Raw genomic sequence first — 20,350 nt, forward strand, 5'->3', positions numbered from 1 at the left:
AAACAGACCAATGCCACATTATGGCAAAATAGCAAAGTTCTGCACTAGACGTAACTGCACACCTGTTTTACTGACCACTTAGTCTGCACAGGCACATAATGTAGACACACAAAACTCAGCAGACAACGGAATAATAAAAAAGATATTGGGCATCTGTCCCTATATGGAACTATGTAAGTGTGTGTGTGTGTGTGTGTGTGTGTGTGTGTGTGTGTGTGTGTGTGTGTGTGTGTGTGTGTGTGTGTGTGTGTGTGTGTGTGTGTGTGTGTGTGTGTGTGTGTGTGTGTGTGTGTGTGTGTGTGTGTGTGGTGTGTGTGTGTGTGGTGAGGTGTGGTGCGGTGCGGTGTGGAGAGAAGAGGAGAGGAGAGGACACACGCACATGCACACAAACACATACGAACACACACACACACACTCACACACTACCACTGCTAAAGACACATTAAGAGGGCCCAGCTGTAAGACACTGTGGGCTGGCCAAATTGTTTTGCATTCCTTCTAAAGCAGAGACCACAGGTGTTAGATGGGATACTAATGAATTCGATTTCAATTCGAACAGAAGAGCCGGCAGTGTAAAGTGGTAACACGGTCATAAATACACACACCCGCACGCACGCATGCACACACACGCTCACCCACACACACACACACACACACACACACAGACACACAAATACACACAAACACACACCTGCCTAAACACTACTTCCAGACGTTGATCACATTACAGCCACTCAGAGAGAGATGCAGCTCCTGGCAGAGACCAGAGATCTCTTCACTTCCACAGATTGTCCACAGCAATCAGCAGCAGTAGCAGAGGTGGCTACTGGCTACCCTTCCCATCCAACACTCAACACCCACAATCCCCTCCGCCCGTCTTGATGATCAGGGGAGAGAGGTACAGGTGGGGGCCCCTACGCTGCAGCCGTGTCTTGTTTGTTAATCCGGCCCTGCACAGTCCCCTCCGCCCTTCTTGATGATCAGGGGGAGAGAGGTAAGGTACTCCTCCCCCAGCCCTTCAAGCCTCTTTGCATTGGCCCTAGCTTGTTTGTTAATCCGGCCCTGCACAGTCCCCTCCGCCCTTCTTGATGATCAGGGGGAGGGAGGTAAGGTACTCCTCCCCCAGCCCTTCAAGCCTCTTTGCATTGGCCCTGCTTCAACACCTGGCAGGTGGGGGGCCCTAGGCTGCCATGTCTAGCATGTGTGCTAATCCGGCCCCCCACAATCCCCTCCGCCCTTCTTGATGATCAGGGGGAGAGAGGTAAGGTACTCCTCCTCCTCCATTCCTTCAACTCCCTTATCTGCTTCAACACCGACAATCCCAGGGCCGGATTAAGATGGTCCGGGGCCACTAGGCTACAGTTTGCTGTGGGCCCCCTGGGAGGCAAATTTCATGACAAATTAACATAGGCAATGTCATAATTACAAACTAAGAATTAAGGATAACATGTCTATCGGCTATACTCAACATGACACGTTTTTTTTAATATATATTGCATCCTGTCCCAATTCTACCATTTTTCACTTTTGGCCAAAATGGGGGGCCCCTGGCAGGTGAGGGCCCCTAAGCTGCAGCCATGTCTAGCCTGTGTGTTAATCCGGTCCTGCATATCCCCCTCGGCCCTTCTTGATGATCAGGGGGAGAGCGGTAAGGTACAACCCCCCCCCCATCCCTTCATCATTCTCTGCTGTTGGCATTGGGCCTCCTTCCTCCACTGACAGCAAACTCAGCAAGTTGTCTTTCAGGTATGGATATTATGTCTCCACAAGTGATGGCTAGGGTGGTGGTGTGTGTGTGTGTGTGTGTGTGTGTGTGTGTGTGTGTGTGTGTGTGTGTGTGTGTGTGTGTGTGTGTGTGTGTGTGTGTGTGTGTGTGTGTGTGTGTGTGTGTGTGTGTGTGTGTGTGTGTGTGTGTGTGTGTGTGTGTGTTTGTGTGCGCGCGTGTGTGTGTGCAGCCATGTTCATGTGCAGAACTACAATATGACAATATCCTCCCCCTTCCCTTCCTCCTCTTCCTCCTCCTCTCCTCCCCTCATCTTCTCCTCCTCCTCCCCTTCCTCCTCCTCCTCCTCCTCTCCTCCCCCTTATCTTCTTTTCTCCTCTCTCTTCCTCTTATCATCTTCAATGCATAATATGCTGAACATTGTATTTGCAGAGGAATGTATGTTATACATTATCGCAGCAAATTACATTCCCGAGTACTCATTGCAGTGATAAGAAGTGTATGCATGTGTGTGTGTGTGCACGTGTGTGTGTATGCTTGCGTGTCTGTGTATGCATGTGTGTGCGTGCGTGCGTGCGTGCGTGCGTGCGTGTGCATGCGTGTGCTATACATTGATGATTGCTTTCCTTCAATGCAGCTTTGGCCGAGTGTTTTTTTTTTTTTACATCATAACATTTCAACTACTGCCAAATGTGTTTCTTTGTGTGATTCATCTTAAATAACTAACCTTGATAAATAAAAAAAATAATAGATAAGAAAAATGTGATGATTTACCCAGTGCTGTTGAGGTAGTTCTGTCCCTGGCTGCATCTCCTAGACACAGTAGCTGGATTGAACCAGAAGGACGGCGAACAGTTCCCATCTCCACGGCGCTCGTATCCATAGTCACTGTGATGGTGGGGGAGGGGGGGGGGTATTTCATTAGCCACAGTAGCCTGACATTTGGTCCATCACTGTTACCTGTCCTGTCTTGCACTTTGATGCCAGTCTGTAAATGTCAGTCCTGTGTATGTCTATGTCCTTTCATGGTATGAGAAACGTAATTTCAATTTCCTTGTTTTCAAGCATATGAAAAAACTGACAATAAAAGCTGACTTGACTTGACTTGACACGATGATTAGTGACCAGAGAGGCTAAACAGAATAGATAGCAGAGCAGTATATAGTTTTAATCAGCATATCAATACCACACCATTACTCATGCTGACATATTAATACCATGTCATGGCATGTCTGCACATATTGAAATACTGCAATTACAATGATCAATATTGCCATTGGGATATGTGATCTATCTAGTTGACATGGCCACTGTGGCTTGAATAACAGGTCTCACACTTGACACAGACAGTCTTTATTTAGCCTCAGTAAAGGTCAGACGATCGGTGATCAATATTGGTATTGCTGCAATGGCTCAAGGTAATAACTAGCAAATCATTAGTCACAGCTTTGCGTAGACTGGAAATTAACAATTAGACACTCCCAATTGTCACGTCACCTTTACGTCTTCACTTATGGCCCTTTTTGTTTCTTTGAGAAAGCACAACAATACACATTTACACCACAGGTATTTGGTTTAACTATTCACAGTTACTGCACTACTTACCACTCTGCCTTTTTAACAGCTTTCTCTCTTTTGATTTCCAAGTTATTGTGCCAGAGAGGGTTTTGTCTGGGGCACAACTCCTCAAGTGCTAATATACATGTACAGGTATAGTGGATATAAAATAGATTTTATTCTGTTTTATTATATGGTTGTGACGTCATCGGTCGAATGCTCCATTCATTTCAACGGGGCTCCCCAACGTTCGCACGTCTGTTATTTTTCGATAACGGACGGGTTGGTCTATAACAGACCGCTGTCAATGGCAACAAGACTTTTCACTGCTAAAGCGACTTTTCAACAAGACACTAATCAGCTGCTGTGATAGACAACACCTGTTGTCCTGGCTACCTAGCTGTTAGCGGTGTTCCACAACGGCACTGTTTTTGCGCAGCGACAATCCTTTGACATTAAAAACTAGAATAGCCCAGACTTCACATTAAATAGGCCTAAAGAAATGTCCCCGCCATGTGTGAATCATTTAAGTATATCCATATAATAAGCGGGTTAACTTTCGGCGAGTCGGTCGCTTTGTGGAATAGCAGCACTTCAGAGAGAACAAGACCCCTCCGCTCCGCGTCGGGGTCTAAAGATTCTGTCTGTCGTGCTGCTATTCTAGGTAGCGACCTTCTCGCCGAACGTTAACCCTTACGTATTGTGTTCTGTTCTGTTCTGTTCTGTTCTGCTCTGTTCTGTTCTATTCTATTCTATTCTATTCTATTCTATTCACTCACCTGTCTATACTGTATCATTGATTCTATTCTATTCTATTCTATTCTATTCTATTCTATTCTATTCTATTCTATTCTATTCTATTTTGATCTAGTCTATCTATTCTAAAGATATTCTTTGGCATTCTTTCCCTCAAGCAGACAAACAAACAAAGAAAAATGCCTCTTAACAGTGTGCTTTGTGATGAAAGCAGTATTGCTGATTGAAGAGGATGCACTATTCCCACAGAGTCACTTTGTTTTTTGGCGATCTATAAAGGCTAGCTTAGAGAGTGAGTAGCAAAGTTTTGTTTTGGGGCGGTCCGTTGCACACATGCTGAGTAGGCAGATGGGGTAGGCGTGAGGAGAATTAAAATAACCTAAGCACTTCCTGTGTGTGTGTGTGTGTGTGTGTGTGTGTGTGTGTGTGTGTGTGTGTGTGTGTGTGTGTGTGTGTGTGTGTGTGTGTGTGTGTGTGTGTGTGTGTGTGTGTGTGTGTGTGTGTGTGTTTGTGTGTGTTTGTGTGTGTGTGTCTGTGTCCTTCTGGACAGGCCAACTGGCAGACCGGACATTTCCGGGTGGGCCCTGCACTCTCATGGGCCTCTATTGTTTACATTTCTAAAAATAGGGGCCCATGGGTGCGAGGCCCACTGGCGAGTCAGGTCTGCGCCGCTAATTATGAGGGGCCCCTTTAAGCCAAAAGTCCCCGGGACCTATTTATCCCCCTGTCCAGCCCTAGGTCTGCCTGCTTGTTTGCTTCTCTAAAACATGTGCTTGTTTCTCTAAAACATGTGCTTGTTTGTATGTGTGTGTCTATGTGAATGTGTGTCTGGGTGTCGGGTAGTTTGTGAATTGGAGCGGACTCCCTAGCGCTATTGTTTTTGGAAAGTTTCAAAGGCGTTTGTGTTTTTGTCTGTTGTCTGTGTTCATAAAAACAAACCCCAAAATAAAATAAATAAATAAATGAACCGATCAATAAATCAGGTTCTGGTTTATTACCTCCCTTGTATAAGCTCCAGTTGTTCCAGCTCATAAACCCAGGTTAAATGTAGGACTCCATAGAGTTCTTGTTTTTGGAAAGTTTCGAAGGCAGTTTTGTGTTTTTGTCTGTCGTCTGTGTAAAATAAATAAATAAATAAATGAACCGATCGATAAATCAGGTTCTGGTTTATTACCTCCCCTGTATAAGCTCCAGTTGTTCCAGCTCATAAGGCAGAGAGAGAGGTGGAATGACTGCCCTTTCCAATTGCACCGGGGACTTTGATTCAGCAATTAATTACACAAGGTGGGTAGGTGAGGGAGAAGGGAGAAGTCGAGGGGAGAGAGCAGGGATCTGGTACACATTCAGCAAAAAACGATTGATCTCCATACTGTTTTGGGTTCAATTGGCCTAAAGGTTTGAGTTGAATGAGAGCAAGGAAAATGGATAGGGTATAGAAGAGACGATACCAGAACAATTCGACACAATTTATATGAGACTCAACCCCAGTATTTTCTTGGGCTACAATAACCAACTTGTCACCTTGCAGAGGGGACCAAGTATTATACATGTATCCACTTTAGCTAGCTAAGTGGACATGAGATTACTGATTTAATTTGACATTGAAGAGACCAAATTACTGGAATGAAGACTACTTCATATGGGCCCTTGACTTGAAGAAACGGGCCCCCTCCACACATGATATTAGGCCCCCTTTTTTCGTTTGAGGGCCCATTCATGGTAGCTTGCTGGGGGGCCTGAAGTATTTGCGTTACACCAGTGTCCATCATAGTACTCCTGCTATATACAGTATTGTGCTGACACGATAATTTTTTCTGTCTTGTGCCTTTAATGTACTGTGTCAAAACTGTGTGTTCAACTGGCATAATGTGTAATGCACCACAATAAACCGTGTTGATCAGAGTGACATGCAAAGCTGCACAGCGATGGTCTGGTGTTGTGACAGCTGTGTCACAACTGCTTGCTCACCATTCGAAGTCGTGGGCTCTGCAGATACAGGGCTCGCTGGAGAGCACACGGTTGTATCCAGGGCCCAGCATGCAGTTACTCGCCGGCCGCCGCTTCATGTAGATCTGCTTCTGCCCCATCACACATGGCTCACCCTGGAGGAGGAGGAGAAGAAGAAGAAGAAGAAGAAGAAGAAGAAGAAGAAGAAGAAGAAGAAGAAGAAGAAGAAGAAGAAGAAGAAGAAGAAGAAGAAGAAGAAGAAGAAGAAGAAGAAGAAAAAGAAGTCATGATAGTGATGAAAAAGTAGGCCTATAACAATAATAATATACTAAGAACACTGCACCTAAACATAAACCTGTGGCATAAGATATTGTCTAACGGGTAAAATTGTGTTTATTCCTAAATGTTTATTACCTTTCCTGGGATATGTAGTTTATGTTGGGAGCTCGTCTGGGATAATGCAAACACCTGTGCTTGACACATGTGCAGACACATGTTTATGTAATGTCATATCTAAATTGTTTCCTGTCTTGTCCCATTTGGCACTGTACCTGGTTGTGGAGGTGCCAGGTCTGGTAGTCCCCGTCTGTGCACCTCTTGCTGAAGAGTGACTTGTAGTCGATCTTAATGAGCTGCCACTCTGATCGATGGCTGAAATGTCCAAAAAACCTTCCAAAACAAGAGCATGAGGGAATTCACTCCCATTTACAAACTCAGAGATACACATTCACATAGACACAGACACAGACACACAAACACACAAACACACTAATACACTGACACACTAACACAGAGACACACAGAGACACACAGATACACACACACACACACACACACACACACACACACACACACACACACACACACACACACACAGACACGCACGCACACACACACACACACACACACACACACACACACACACACACACACACACACACACACACACACACACACACACACACACACACACACACACACACACACACCAACACACACAGACACACACGCACGCACACACACACACACACACACACACACACGCACACGCACACGCACACGCACACGCACACACACACACACACACACACTGCAATAAGTCCTTTCACTGCATTGCATCAGCTTGCCTCCGCTTGTGCCACTGCTGCTATTGTTCAATTGTGTTTTCACTTATTAGCACTGCTCAATCTGACAGTTTTCAATAAATATTTGTCTACGTGGTTCTATGTTACAGAGAGGTCTATGTGGTGGCTGGGACAAGCTTAGCATTTAATCTTGTGTCACGTCTCAATAAAGAGATCTCTGATCCTCTGTGTAGATCATCTGACAGGGTCTGTCAGTAAGGTTCTGCCTCCATTATTAGCGTTTTGACAGTGAATAACCTTTTCTTACCCTCAACTCTTTTGCAAGTTAATGTGTCTGTCAAAGGGGCATTTTACACAACAGAGAGACGGTGGAGGTGGAGAGAGGTGGGTTAAGTGGCGTGGGAGAAATGGAGTGGTGAAGAATAGGTGGTGGGGGGGTTAGGTTGGTTTGATAAACAGTGTGGAGGCACACACATAGAAGACAGAAAAGGGAACCACTAGGCTACATTTCTAGAGAAAATATGTCGGGCAAATGGAGAAGAAGGATGGCATTAAACAAGGGGTGTTGTTTGTCTCAGAGGAACTGGTTCACTGAACAAGAACTTTAATCTTTTCTAGCTCTAAAAAGTAGACACAATTTTGTGACTTAAGACCTTGAACGTAAAAAAATATATACATTATACCATTATGAACTTGACCTTGATACTTGAGTCGCTGTTACTAATTCAGGGTCACTCACTCAGTTGCAATGAATAGAATATGTCAGTTGTGAAGGATAGAATGTGTGTGAGGGATTTTTAAAGCCAGCTCCATCGTGAATATGACAAATTGATGGGAAAATATTGACAAAATAATAAACTATTTTCAATAGTTATCTTGTTAAGAATTTTGGTGTTGTCTATGAATTAAACATAGTGTATTTTCAAAAGTTATATGCAAGTTTTCCTTTGAGTATGCTTCATGGGTAAGCGGTTAGGGCATCAGACTTGTAAAGGTTGCTGGTTCGACTCCCAAGCTGCCAGGTTGATAGGGGGAGTAATTAACCAGTGCTCTCCCCCATGCGCCTCCATGTCTGAGGTACCCTGAGCATGGTACCGTCCCCCTTGAAAGGGTGAGGTTGAAATGCAATATGGTTGTGTGCATTGTTCACTTCTGTACTGTGTGACACAGTTGGGAGTTGGGGATTCCTAGTTTGGCTTTCTTTCTTCTTTCTTCTATTCTAAATAAAAATGCAGGTTGTGATTCAAAATCTCAGTGGAAGTCTAAACCACATTAACCTGGTTCTCACGCGATGGTTGTTACAAACCATCTGGAACATTGTCAATCGCTTAGCTCTGGAAAGGCGTAGGTGTGTTCAAAACAGCTCGAACCTGATTGGAGAATTCACGTGGCTTTTTTTGAATCCCGTACTACTTCAACCACTGACATGTGTATATACCCCGCCCGCGATTCTGATTGGACAGGCTGTGAAATATCTGATTCCTTCTGGCTCGTCTAAGATTTCCAGACCCAAGTGCGAGCTCACAAAGTTTAACGAAGATGCATGAAGTGCGAAGGGTCTGCGCGAGAGCCAGGCTAGGTCTTTCCCAGTTGGGCTTTCTTCCTTCTTTCTTCTATTCTAAATAAAAAAATGTAGCTTGTGATTCAAAATCTAAGTGGAAGTCTAAACCACATTGAGAACACAGACAATAGTATAGAATACCAACAGAGTCATACTAAAAGGGAATGTGTTATTCACCTAAATTATAAAATTAACAGCAAAACACTTTATTCTGCCCTCAATGCAATTTTTTTTTCACAATGTTGAAATTTTTGAAAATGAATGAAATGGATTTCATGATATATGCCAGGAGACTCACGTCATGATCTGGTTGTCTATGCCCGGCTCCACCAGCACGCCGTCCACAAACAGGGGCACCATGGAGAAGGAGTGGCGGTCCCACTGACGACCCTCATCAAAGCTCACCCTGTGGGGACACATGGATGGAAGGAAAGACGTGAAGATTCAGCCTTTGGTATTATTCAAAAGAGGACATGTGCAGACAAGATCGAAAAAATACAGTAAGATATAAAGACCTATGCTTACAAGAGAGCGAAGTTGTAACATAAATTGATGATAGATGGAGAGACACAGAGGTAGAATTACAGAACAATGATAAAAAAGGTTCAGACTTCAGATACATTTTGTTTTGGAGTAAAGAAAGATTCATTTTGAGATAAACTGTTCGTAAAAATGACGTAAAAATGAAGCATTTTAATGGTACTGATGGGGGATGAGAGCAGTGATAAGCCGTAGGCAGAGTCTCTTTCAACCGAAAAGCACAGAGTCAGGAGCGAATCTAGACCAAAATTACCAGGGTGGGGCCATTATTTTTTCATGGGGGCCCATTGCCAAAAGAGGTACATTTTTCATGTTATAAATACATAATGTATGTATGTTATATCGTAGTCATTGGCTGTCCAGCACAGGGGCCACAAAAGGGGGTCCACCCTGGCCCCTGTCTAGAGCCTCTCATGCAGCGTCCAGTTACACACACTTAGCTAAACTGAAGACAGACAAAAGGGGATCAGAAGAGAAAGAGGGAGAAAACATAAGAGACAGAGGAAACAGAAGAGAGCACACACACACACACACACACACACACACACACACGCACACAAAACCCCGGGAGATCAAAGAGGGTGAAAAGTGATGTGGGAGATGTGTGTGAACAAAAACAAAAAAAATCAACGAGAGGTACGACTGGAGGTAGTCAGGCTAAGACACACACACACACACACACACACACACACACACACACACACACACACACACACACACACACACACACACACACACACACACACACACACACACACACACACACACGAGCACGCACATACATACACACGCACAGAGAGAGAGAGAGAGAGAGAGAGAGAGAGAGAGAGAGAGAGAGAGAGAGAGAGAGAGAGAGAGAGAGAGGGACGGAGACAGGCAGAGAGAGAGAGAGAGAGAGAGAGAGAGAGAGAGAGAGAGAGAGAGAGAGAGAGAGAGAGAGAGAGAGAGAGACAGAGATGTAGAGAGAGAGAGGTGTGGAGGAAGTGAAGTGTGAAAATATACTATAGCGATGTTTTAAACTTTCATCCTGGAAGAGGAGTGGAGCGAGCTCTATTGATTTTGACAGCTTATCAACGTCACCTCTGAGGGGGAGAGCTCTCTCATGTGACAGGGTACACACGCAGGCACTACAGGTACTAACACTGACATACCGCACACCACACCACACGCACGCACGCACACACGCACGCACTACAGGTGCTAACACTGACATACCGCACACCACACCACACACCACACGCAGAAATACACACACACACACACACACGCACACGCACAAGCATACACACACACGCACATGCACAAGCATACACACACACGCACACGCACACACAAACGAGTACAGTATGCTCTAAAATAACAAATGAGACTGACACCTGAGACTGCACCTTTGTGCAAGACTAGTTAGCCAGAGGCAGAGGAGAGGATCCTTAACTTCTGAACACTACAGGCATGCTGCTAAAACATTGACAGGAGAGGAGCAGTACAGGCACGCTAAAACATTGACAGGAGAGTAATTCCTTTGAACAGCAAAGGGAGACAGGTCAGGAATCAGGATGGGATGTTATGTAATACAAATGATGGATGCCTAGAACTAGAGAGAGAGAGAGAGGGCAAGAGAGAGAGAGACAGAGAGGGAGAGAGAGGGCAAAGGAGAGAGAGAGAGAGACAGAGAGGGAGAGAGAGGGCAAGGGAGAGAGAGAGAGAGAGAGAGAGAGAGAGAGAGAGAGAGAGAGAGAGAGAGAGAGAGAGAGAGAGAGAGAGAGAGAGAGAGAGAGAGAGAGAGAGAGAGGAAGACAAAGAGAGAGAGAGGGGGGGCATGTTGTTTCAGATATCAATCAAAATGGATGACATGCAGAATTCTGATTGCGTTTTTGGCCTTTTCCACCAGAAACTGGAAAAACTGTTTGAGTGTTTTGCAAAAAAACGCTGCCCTTATAACTCCCCCCGTCTGACCTGCTTGACGGCGGACTGTCTGATGTGGGTCAATAATGATGAGCTACCCTCCAACTTGTTATGAAAATATGGTCTGAGTGAGCAAATACACAGGTTGCATATTACTCAAGAAGGGGTCGGGTTTTCCATTCGTATCAGTGCTTGATATACAACTAATGAGAATGAGGTCAACTAAAAAGGTTTTTGAGTGGCATTGTGTTGCTCTAATTCATAGCTAATTTAAATTCATTCTGCGATGCATGTTGGGCAGTTATGGGTAAGCGGTTAGGGTGTCAGACTTGTAGCCCGCCAGGTTGGTGGGGGTAGTAATTAACCAGGGCTCTCTCCCATCCTCCGTCATGACTGAGGTGGTATCTGAGCATGGTACCGTCCCGCTGCACTGCTCCCCAGGGTCGCCATTGGGGGCTGCCACCTTGCAAGGGTGAGTTATCAATGCAATTTTGTTGTGTGCAGTGTGCAGTGCTAACTTGTGGTGTGCTGTGGAGTGCTGTGTCACAATGACGAATGGGAGTTGGAGTTTCCCAGGTGGGCTTTCACTTTCGCTTCACTTTCATGTGATGACCTTTTACAGCTGTTCTTATCATCACTTAAGCGGAGCCAGTGGAGACAATATGTCAGGCAATGGTGAACACTTTACTGTTATCAAAAGGCCTCCCCATCTCCCTCTTCCTGTTATATTCTCTCTTTTCATTCCACCTTTTCTCTGCACTAACGGCTGTATCTCCTCATCTTCTCCCTCATGTTTCCTAATGATGAAAAGCCTAAGGGTGAGAGCCACTCTCTCCAGCAGTGCTGCAGTGCTGACATAGCAAACACCCTTCTGTGTGTTGCAGTAATACAGTGCATGATTTGTTGAATATCAGACCTGTATGACAAGCTCTATTATGATGTATGGAGAATGCAGAGGAAATTATGGTAACACTTTATTTTAGGGATACATCTATTAGCACTAATACATACAATGTTCCTGTATAAGTAACTTGTAAGTCATGTACAAAGCAAAACCAAACATTTGTTAGGCATGTATTCGCAAATGTCTTGTTCATGCAAAATAAGGGATTTATTACCAATTTAACCTTAGTAAGGACCTAGTAGGCCTTAGCATTTGCTTAGTAGGCCTACATGCCTTACAAGTTAACATTAACAGGCATTAACATTGTATGTATTAGTGCTAATAAATGTATCCCTAAAATAAAGTGTTCCTGAAATTATTAAATTAACCACATATCTGGTCCACAAACATTTCATTCGAATAAAGAGACATCCAAGATGAATACATCTCTTCCAAATGACATATTGGGTTCTTTGTGCATTATTGTTTCGTTGGCGAGCCCCCCCATTCTGCACCTTTTCTTGAAGACATTACATTTGTGCAGTGTGTGTGAGTGTTCGTATTTGAATGTGCATGTCCCTGTTATGGCAGTAATATAAGCCCATTTCTAGGCCTGTTTAACTCACAAGACAGGATTATACAAGCAGTGGAACCTTGACTGACATGATTCAAGAGAGAGAGAGGGGGGGGGAGGGAGAGAGAGAGAGAGAGAGAGAGAGAGAGAGAGAGAGAGAGAGAGAGAGAGGAGGGAGAGAGGAGAGAGAGAGAGAGAGAGAGAGAGAGAGAGAGAGAGAGAGAGAGAGAGAGAGAGAGAGAGAGAGAGAGAGAGAGAGAAAGAGACGCTGCAGAGTGCAATATTGCAGAAAATCATATTTGAAATGGACAGAAACCATTGATGAATATGACACTCTGTAACAGCTTTTAACACATTACAATTTCATTACACTGAATCTGAACAGGGATTATTGAAATGTACCAGAGATCTCTGGTGGGTACTGTGGGCTGTTTGACGGCCATCAAGGCCCCTCCATTATCCAGGAACCACACGTTGTGCTCCTCTTCAAAGATCTACACAAAACAAACACGTTACTCAAATTCAAATATTCAAATTCAAATATACAAATAATGGTTACATATGATTTAAGGAGGTAAAATAACATTATAGGCCTAAATCATATATTGAGATTGGAATCCTTGGGAACCCTTAACAGTTTTTCTATATCTTAACGGAGAGAGTTGTTCTGGGCTCACACACATAAACACATAAACAAACAAACACAAACGCTCGCACTGCATTGTCTCCGTCTTACCTGCCTCCAGCTGTTTCCTGCATCTGAGGAGATGTACATGCCCACGTTGTTGTAGGAGAGCTCAGGACCAATATTTCCTGACGGAAACAAAAAGGAAGATAACCAAACATAAAAAAGATAAACATACAAAGGAGACATGGAGAGCTGGGGTGATAGGAGGGTGGAGGGTTGGATGGATGGATGGAAGGTTATGCACACACACACGCACACGCACACACACACACACACACACACACACACACACACACACACACACACACACACACACACACACACACACACACACACACACACACACACACACACACACACACACACACACACACACGCGCACACACACACACGCTCAAGGAACAGTGCAGGAGTGACTGAATTGCCCTACACGCTTCATAGCTCACTACCCACTTGGCGAGTCCCGAGTGTGTGTGTGTGTGTGTGTGTTTGCGCTTGTGTGTGTGTGTGTGTGTTTGCGCTTGTGTGCGCATGTGTATGTGCATCTAAGGTTGTATTAGCATCCTACATGAGTTGGAGAAGCAAACAAGATATTACAACACTGAGGTTCATTGTCCAGTTCAGGAGATTAGACATGCAACTCTCTGGTTGTATTACCATATTAATCTTGGATTGTGTAAGCAAAACACGCTGTCAATTGTTGCCAAAAGACTGCAGTTCATAGCCCTATATTTCTGTCAGCTTGAAATAAGCCCCTTATCTTAACCTTATCATAATTACAACATTTCCATACACATCAGCACACTTCATTACCATTGCTGATAGCATCAGTCTACTATTGGCAACAGTGTTCACATTAGAGATTAAATTACCCTTATCTATGGCTGCACTGGTAGAGACGGCATGTTTCAGGAAATGAATTACATCCTGCTGTTAGTTTAAAAATCTACTCGTGTTGGCTTACTTATCTACAGGGCTCTGATCCTTACCCATTAGGCCGACTGTAAGAAATGTGTGATTTAATCCGACTTCATCACAGATGAAAATTGGGCGCGACAAGAATGAGCAGTTACTTTTAACATGCAATTCTGGTGTTTATAATTAAATCCCTTCTAATGGTTGTGGCTAAAATCAAATACATATGTTTGATGGTTGAATTCATAATTAATAAGAAATGAAATAAATCCACCCATTCATCCGTTCACCAATCCATCTATCAATTCCTCCATCTATGATCCATATTTATTTCAATACGCACATGCAAACATGAATAAATAAAAAAATAAATTAATATAAAATACTAACAATATAAAATCCGCCATTCAAATGTCTGATTCTACATAGCTACCTGTTGCCACGATGACTCCTGGTGCTGAGCTCTTGGTGATGATGTTGCCGGAGAGGTAGGGGTTCTCTGACATTTGCAGCTGGAGATGCAGAGAGCATAACGGCTGCAAGATGGAGTGATGAAGGGAGGAAGAAGGTGGAGGTGTGGAGGAGAAGAAAGAGGGAAGAGGTGGAAGGGTAGAGGAATAAAGGGAGAGGAGGAAGATAAGAGAGAAGTGGAAGAGGAGTGGAGTGATGAAGGGAGGATGAAGGTGGAGGTGTGGAAGGAGAAGAAGGGGGGGGGGGGGGAGGGGTAGAGAAATTAAGGGAGAGGAGGAGGAGGAGAAGGATTAGAGGAGTTGAGTAATGGAGGAGGTTGAGACAGGGTGGAGAAGATGAAGACGAAGAGCACATGGAGAGTAATTGTACATTACTGCTTGGTTTTCACCATAAAAAAGCATCAGCACCAATATTTTTCCATTTATCTCCAAAAAGCGTGGTTGCATAATAACATTAGCCTGACTGTACAGACATGGCGGATTCGAACAGGACCAATAACTCATTCATTCTCCGGAATTATCACATATTACCAGAGGTCCACAAGTAATACTTATCCCTTCTGAATAGGGGTAAGGAATCCATTACCTTTGACACATCTACGTATATGTACCTGTCACTCAAAACACATCAGAAGTTGACAGGCTACATATTAAAGAGCTGAAGACAAGGAAACCGATGGAGAAAGCATAGATCGCTAACATAATGTCGGCCTGTTTTAGACATTACTTCTTTTCGGTTTCCATTAGTCAAAGTAGTGTGAAGAGAATGTTGACATGGTAGAGAACCATGGAGGTAGATTTTTTTTTTTTTTTAAATGTCCTAACATCCCTCATTGTCAAAAAGAGAAAAACACGCACATCCGTCTCAAAAAGATTGGGTGCAGGACTAGCAAAAATAATATGAACTGAATGAAGGGCATGCTGCCTGAAACAAAATGTCAAATTAAAATAAGAGAAACGGAAGCTTGGTGTCGCAGACTTTTCTTTCAGTTTATAACATCCCTCATCCCCACCCCATTACTGGCACACACACACACACCCACCCACACACACACACACACACACACACACACACACACAAACACACACACACACACACACACACACACACACACACACACACACACACACACACACACACACACACACACACACACACACACACACACACACACACACAAACACACACACACACACACACACACACACACTGCCCCCTAAACATCCTTGTGTGCCCTCCTGGGAGTTCGGGGTACTTCTTATTTTATTATCAGCCATTAAGATGATGAGGAGGGCTTGACATGAAAGCAGTGAGCCATCACCCCCGGAGCATATGCTATACAAAAGGACTTGACAATGATATCAGCGTAGGGCAAGGAGAGGCTAAAAAGGAAGATGAAGAAAAAGAAAGTGGAGGAAAATAATCAAAAGAATGAAATATAATAATATACTTTATAAATATATGAAGGAAGCATTTCCTTTCATCTCTGGCATTGATCGCCCGACATTGCAGTTGTTGACAACAACAAGGGCAATGGGATTTAATGGGGGAATCACAATCAATGTCAACCAGCAATTAGAGCACGATGCAAAGACCCCCCCCCCTTCTCTCTCTCTCTCTCTAACACACACACACATACATAAAATGCATTCATCATCTTTCCTAAGACTGGCTTCCCCTAATGTTTTGGACTTGAACTTTAAATGCCTTTGGAAGAAGAAGACGAAGAAGAAGAAGACGAAGAAGAAGAAGAAGAAGAAGAAGAAGAAGAAGAAGAAGAAGAAGAAGAAGAAGAAGAAGAAGAAGAAGACGAAGAAGAAGACGAAGAAGAAGAAGAAGACGAAGAAGAAGAAGAAGAACATGAAGACGAAGACGAAGACGAAGAAGAAGAAGAAGAAGAAGAAGAAGAAGAAAGGCCATCCTCATTTTATCTTAAAAAAAAGGAAAGACTACTGATCACATCTCATCACACGCAAGATAGGGTTCTGTCTTATGTGGTGTCTTATAATTCTTGACGGGTAACAACAACCATCAAAATCACACATAGAGCAGGGAGCGGTGGTACTGCCCTCCTTAAAGGGGCATTCCACCGGTGGAGACATGAATATGTATTGAAAGTGGGTCATATATGTAGTAGCATAAATGTCTAATTTGGTGCCTTCTTGGCAGAGAAAAGGCAGAAAATGACTTTTTAGTGCTTGTGGATTTGTGACAACAATCCCCATAATGCATTGCAATGCTCAAGTTCCACAGGCCACACCCAGGCAGCTCTGCCAGTGACTTAATGGAGCCTCAATGCCATTGATTTCAAAAGCACTGGCACACTGATCTAGGTCTGTTAGCACATTAGCTCCAACCCCCTATGGGCGGGGTTGAAAGGGTGGGAAAAAGGCTTGTAGTCTCAACAGAAATCCACCTCTCTTACACTTCCTCCTACAATGATGCAAAATGATGATTTTTACATCATTGTAGGAGGAAGTGTTAAGAGGTGAATACGGATTTCTCCTGTCTCGGGTGGAATTGAGAGAGTGTTGCAAGACCATTCAAAAGTATGACTGGGTGTCTAGCAATGGAAAGCCTAATGCAAATGGGTGGAGTGTCCCTTTAAGGGGTATTAGGAATCGATATTAGTAATTGCTTAAATTGTATAGTCCTCTATAGGCTGCATGCACAGTGTTGAATCTCTGACCCAAAGTTTATGATTAGTGATAGATTTTGATTCTAATGCTAAAACAATAACCACATTTCCTTATTGAATCATCTACAGGCCGGTAATAACATTTAAATTACATTACTTAAATGAAACATTGAAAACCCCATTTCTATGTGCTACTTCATCCACAGATAGACTATCCTATTTTTGTTAACGTGCATTGTAAAGCTATATACAGCACATGAGTGGCAGCAAAGCAAATGCAGAAGTGGTGTTGAGCATGCTAGTTGTTGATGAACCACTGTAGGGATTGTAGTTGATGGTTTCAGAAACTATGTAGCTTTAGTTTAAGATTTGAATATTGACATGAGAAAGTAATATAATCCCAATGAATAGGAATATACTCATTAAAAACGTACAGGTAAAGGGTTAGGCACAGTAGGTAAGGGAGTGATGGATGGTTACCAGTACACAGTGGATGCTGTTGCCCTCCAGGTCAGTGTTGGGTGCCTGCAGCAGCCTCCAGTCTCTGCCCTTGTTGTAAGAGATGAAGGTCTTCACCTGGTTCTCCAGCTTACGGTTGGCAATCAGCATCCCCTTGATCCCAGCTACCTGAAAGAATACACAAAGAACATTTTTGTTACCGTCTCCGATCTTGTACCATCTGATCTTCTATTTCAGTGGTTCTCAAACTTTTTCCATCATCCCCCCCCCCTCAGAGGGTCTCACTCCAACCCCAGGGCTGAACAAGAGATGTGTCCAATTATGCCCCCACCCCCACGGAATGTTCCCCAAATTGTGATTGAAGTCAGTGAAGTTTGCCCACTTTGCTGTGTTCTCTTTTTAGTTTGTTCATACTGTAGAACTTAAAGGAAAATATGAAGAGTTCAGATGCAAAAACCCCTGCACTTCTGTATTTTTAGAGAAACCCGTTGTTGGTTCGGTTTACATTCATGTACTTGATAATACATATAAATAGTTATAATACATAAATAAAATAAAAGTATTTGCAATTTTGATAGCTTTATATTAAATAAAAATGAATTAGGATTATTTTCTGAAAAGGCACTTAGGGGGGTTTGCATCTGAACTCTTCATATGGTGACTTCTATCTCCTATCTTTACACCTCTAAGTTCCCATACAAAGCCAAAGCCAGATACTAACTGCATATTTTGACAATCCACTTTAGAAATTGTGCTCCATCTCATTGAGTAACCTAGAAATGCACTCAGATACATTTTACTATGTTACACCATATTTTTATTTGAGCTCTTTCTGCCTTCTTTTTGTGGAGTTAGAAACTGTGTCAAAATTCGCCCTGTTCCGCAATTCATTTTGCGGTCTCTAGGGGCGTCTAGATTTCTATTGCAATGGTGAAGAAGAATCTTTGGAAAAAAAAATCCTGGTTCCGGTTCGTGATCCCACCAAATCGAGTCACTTGTTCCTTGGTCATTTCCAACAACTCAACAAAGTTTCAGTAAAATCCTTCCATGAGTTTTTGAGTTATCCTGCTGACAAACGAACAAACAAACAGACAGACAAACAGATGACTTACACAATACAACAAGAACTGCAAATAACGAAGGCAATAAACACCTTTTCACCTCCTGTTGGAACAAACACAGCTAACAAGATGGCTGACACAGCCACAGGACAGGCTCAAGCAACCGTCACAACATTTCACAATACTTTCGCAGCACACCAATGATGAGTTGTGCCATGAAAACTCTGAGAGGAGATGAGGAGGAGGTGGAAAGAGAGAGAGAGAGAGGAGAGAGAGAGAGAGAGAGAGAGAGAGAGAGAGAGAGAGAGAGAGAGAGAGAGAGAGAGAGAGAGAGAGAGAGGGAGAGAGAGACTGGCCAAAATAAAATGTCCTGCCACTAGTAGAGAGAGAGAGCAAAAGGAGAGAGATAGAAGGAAATAATGGAAGTAATAATAATAGAGTTTGGATGGAGTGCCAGATGGATGTGGCAGGCCATTACAAGGCACGAGTGGATGCAGAAGAGAGGAGAAGAGCGGAGGAGACAATATAGACAGTGGAGGAGAGAGGAGAAGAGTGGAGGAGAGAATAAAGACAGGAGAGCAGGAGAGAGGAGAAGAGCGGAGGAGACAATAAAGACAGGTGAGAGGAGAAGAGCGGAGGAGAAGAGTGGAGGAGACAATAAAGACAAGAGAGAGGAGAAGAGAGGAGGAGACAATAAAGACAAGAGTGCAGGAGAGAGGAGAAGAGAGGAGGAGACAATAAAGACAGGAGTGCAGGAGAGAGGAGAAGAGCGGAGGAGACAATAAAGACAGTGGAGGAGAGAGGAGAAGAGTGGAGGAGACAATAAAGACAGGAGTGCAGGAGGACGGAGAACACTTGTTGACAGGGACAGGGCAATGTGGAAATGGGATGGCTGTGGAGGAGAAGATTCCCATTAGGCTAAATATGGTGTGATGTAGAGAGAGATATAGAGAGGGTAAGAAAACAAATGGATAGAGAATGACTGAGAGAAAGGAAGAGGGGCACTGTAGAACGATGGTAAAAGGAAGAGGGATGGCAATTGAGTAATAGGGAGAAAGTCAGGGAACGGAATAGAAAAAAGTGCAGAGATATTGACAGAAAGAATATGAAGTGACAGAGATGGAAAGAAAGAAGGAGAGCATAATGGAACAAGTTGGAGGGAGGGAGAACAAGAAGGAGAGATAGATAAGACAGTGAAAGAGAAAGAGAGTGGTGTGTTAAAAAATAATGACCTCTGTCACTGACTCTGCAGGCCAGACGCTGAACTTTTTTGCTCATTAGCTGTGTCCATTCAATCCTGGTCTTCTGTAACTCCAGTTCTTCACCATTAACTCAACTCCACACCACACACCAGCCCACAACACCACACCAAAACTACTCTACTCCCCCCACCCCCCTCCACTGCTGCATCCCCACTTAACACCACACACCACTGCTGCACCTCTTAAGCCTGGCTGAAACTACACGACTCCCGTTTTTGTGTTCGATGTTGAAGGCGGGTTACGCCGCTCACGAGAAGAGAATCGCAACTGTCAATCTTATCCCTGATCGTAAGCACTATAGCGAACAATACTGAACGTTCTATTT

General features: G+C 43.7%; 1 protein-coding gene across 1 annotated transcript in view; it reads right to left on the minus strand.

The window, feature by feature from the left end:
• LOC134445522 (VPS10 domain-containing receptor SorCS3-like) overlaps positions 1-20,350 on the minus strand; it is a 219,938-nt gene that overhangs the window by 27,593 nt on the left and 171,995 nt on the right. The window contains exons 10-17 of the mRNA XM_063194583.1: positions 17,724-17,870; positions 14,568-14,670; positions 13,268-13,344; positions 12,934-13,025; positions 8,928-9,035; positions 6,535-6,652; positions 6,005-6,138; positions 2,498-2,611 (exon numbers count right to left, since the gene is read on the minus strand). Coding sequence (XP_063050653.1) covers positions 2,498-2,611; positions 6,005-6,138; positions 6,535-6,652; positions 8,928-9,035; positions 12,934-13,025; positions 13,268-13,344; positions 14,568-14,670; positions 17,724-17,870 — 893 coding nt within the window. The remainder of the gene's footprint in view (positions 1-2,497; positions 2,612-6,004; positions 6,139-6,534; positions 6,653-8,927; positions 9,036-12,933; positions 13,026-13,267; positions 13,345-14,567; positions 14,671-17,723; positions 17,871-20,350) is intronic.

The sequence above is a fragment of the Engraulis encrasicolus genome, chromosome 1, assembly GCF_034702125.1.
Source record: "Engraulis encrasicolus isolate BLACKSEA-1 chromosome 1, IST_EnEncr_1.0, whole genome shotgun sequence".
NCBI lineage: Eukaryota > Metazoa > Chordata > Actinopteri > Clupeiformes > Engraulidae > Engraulis > Engraulis encrasicolus.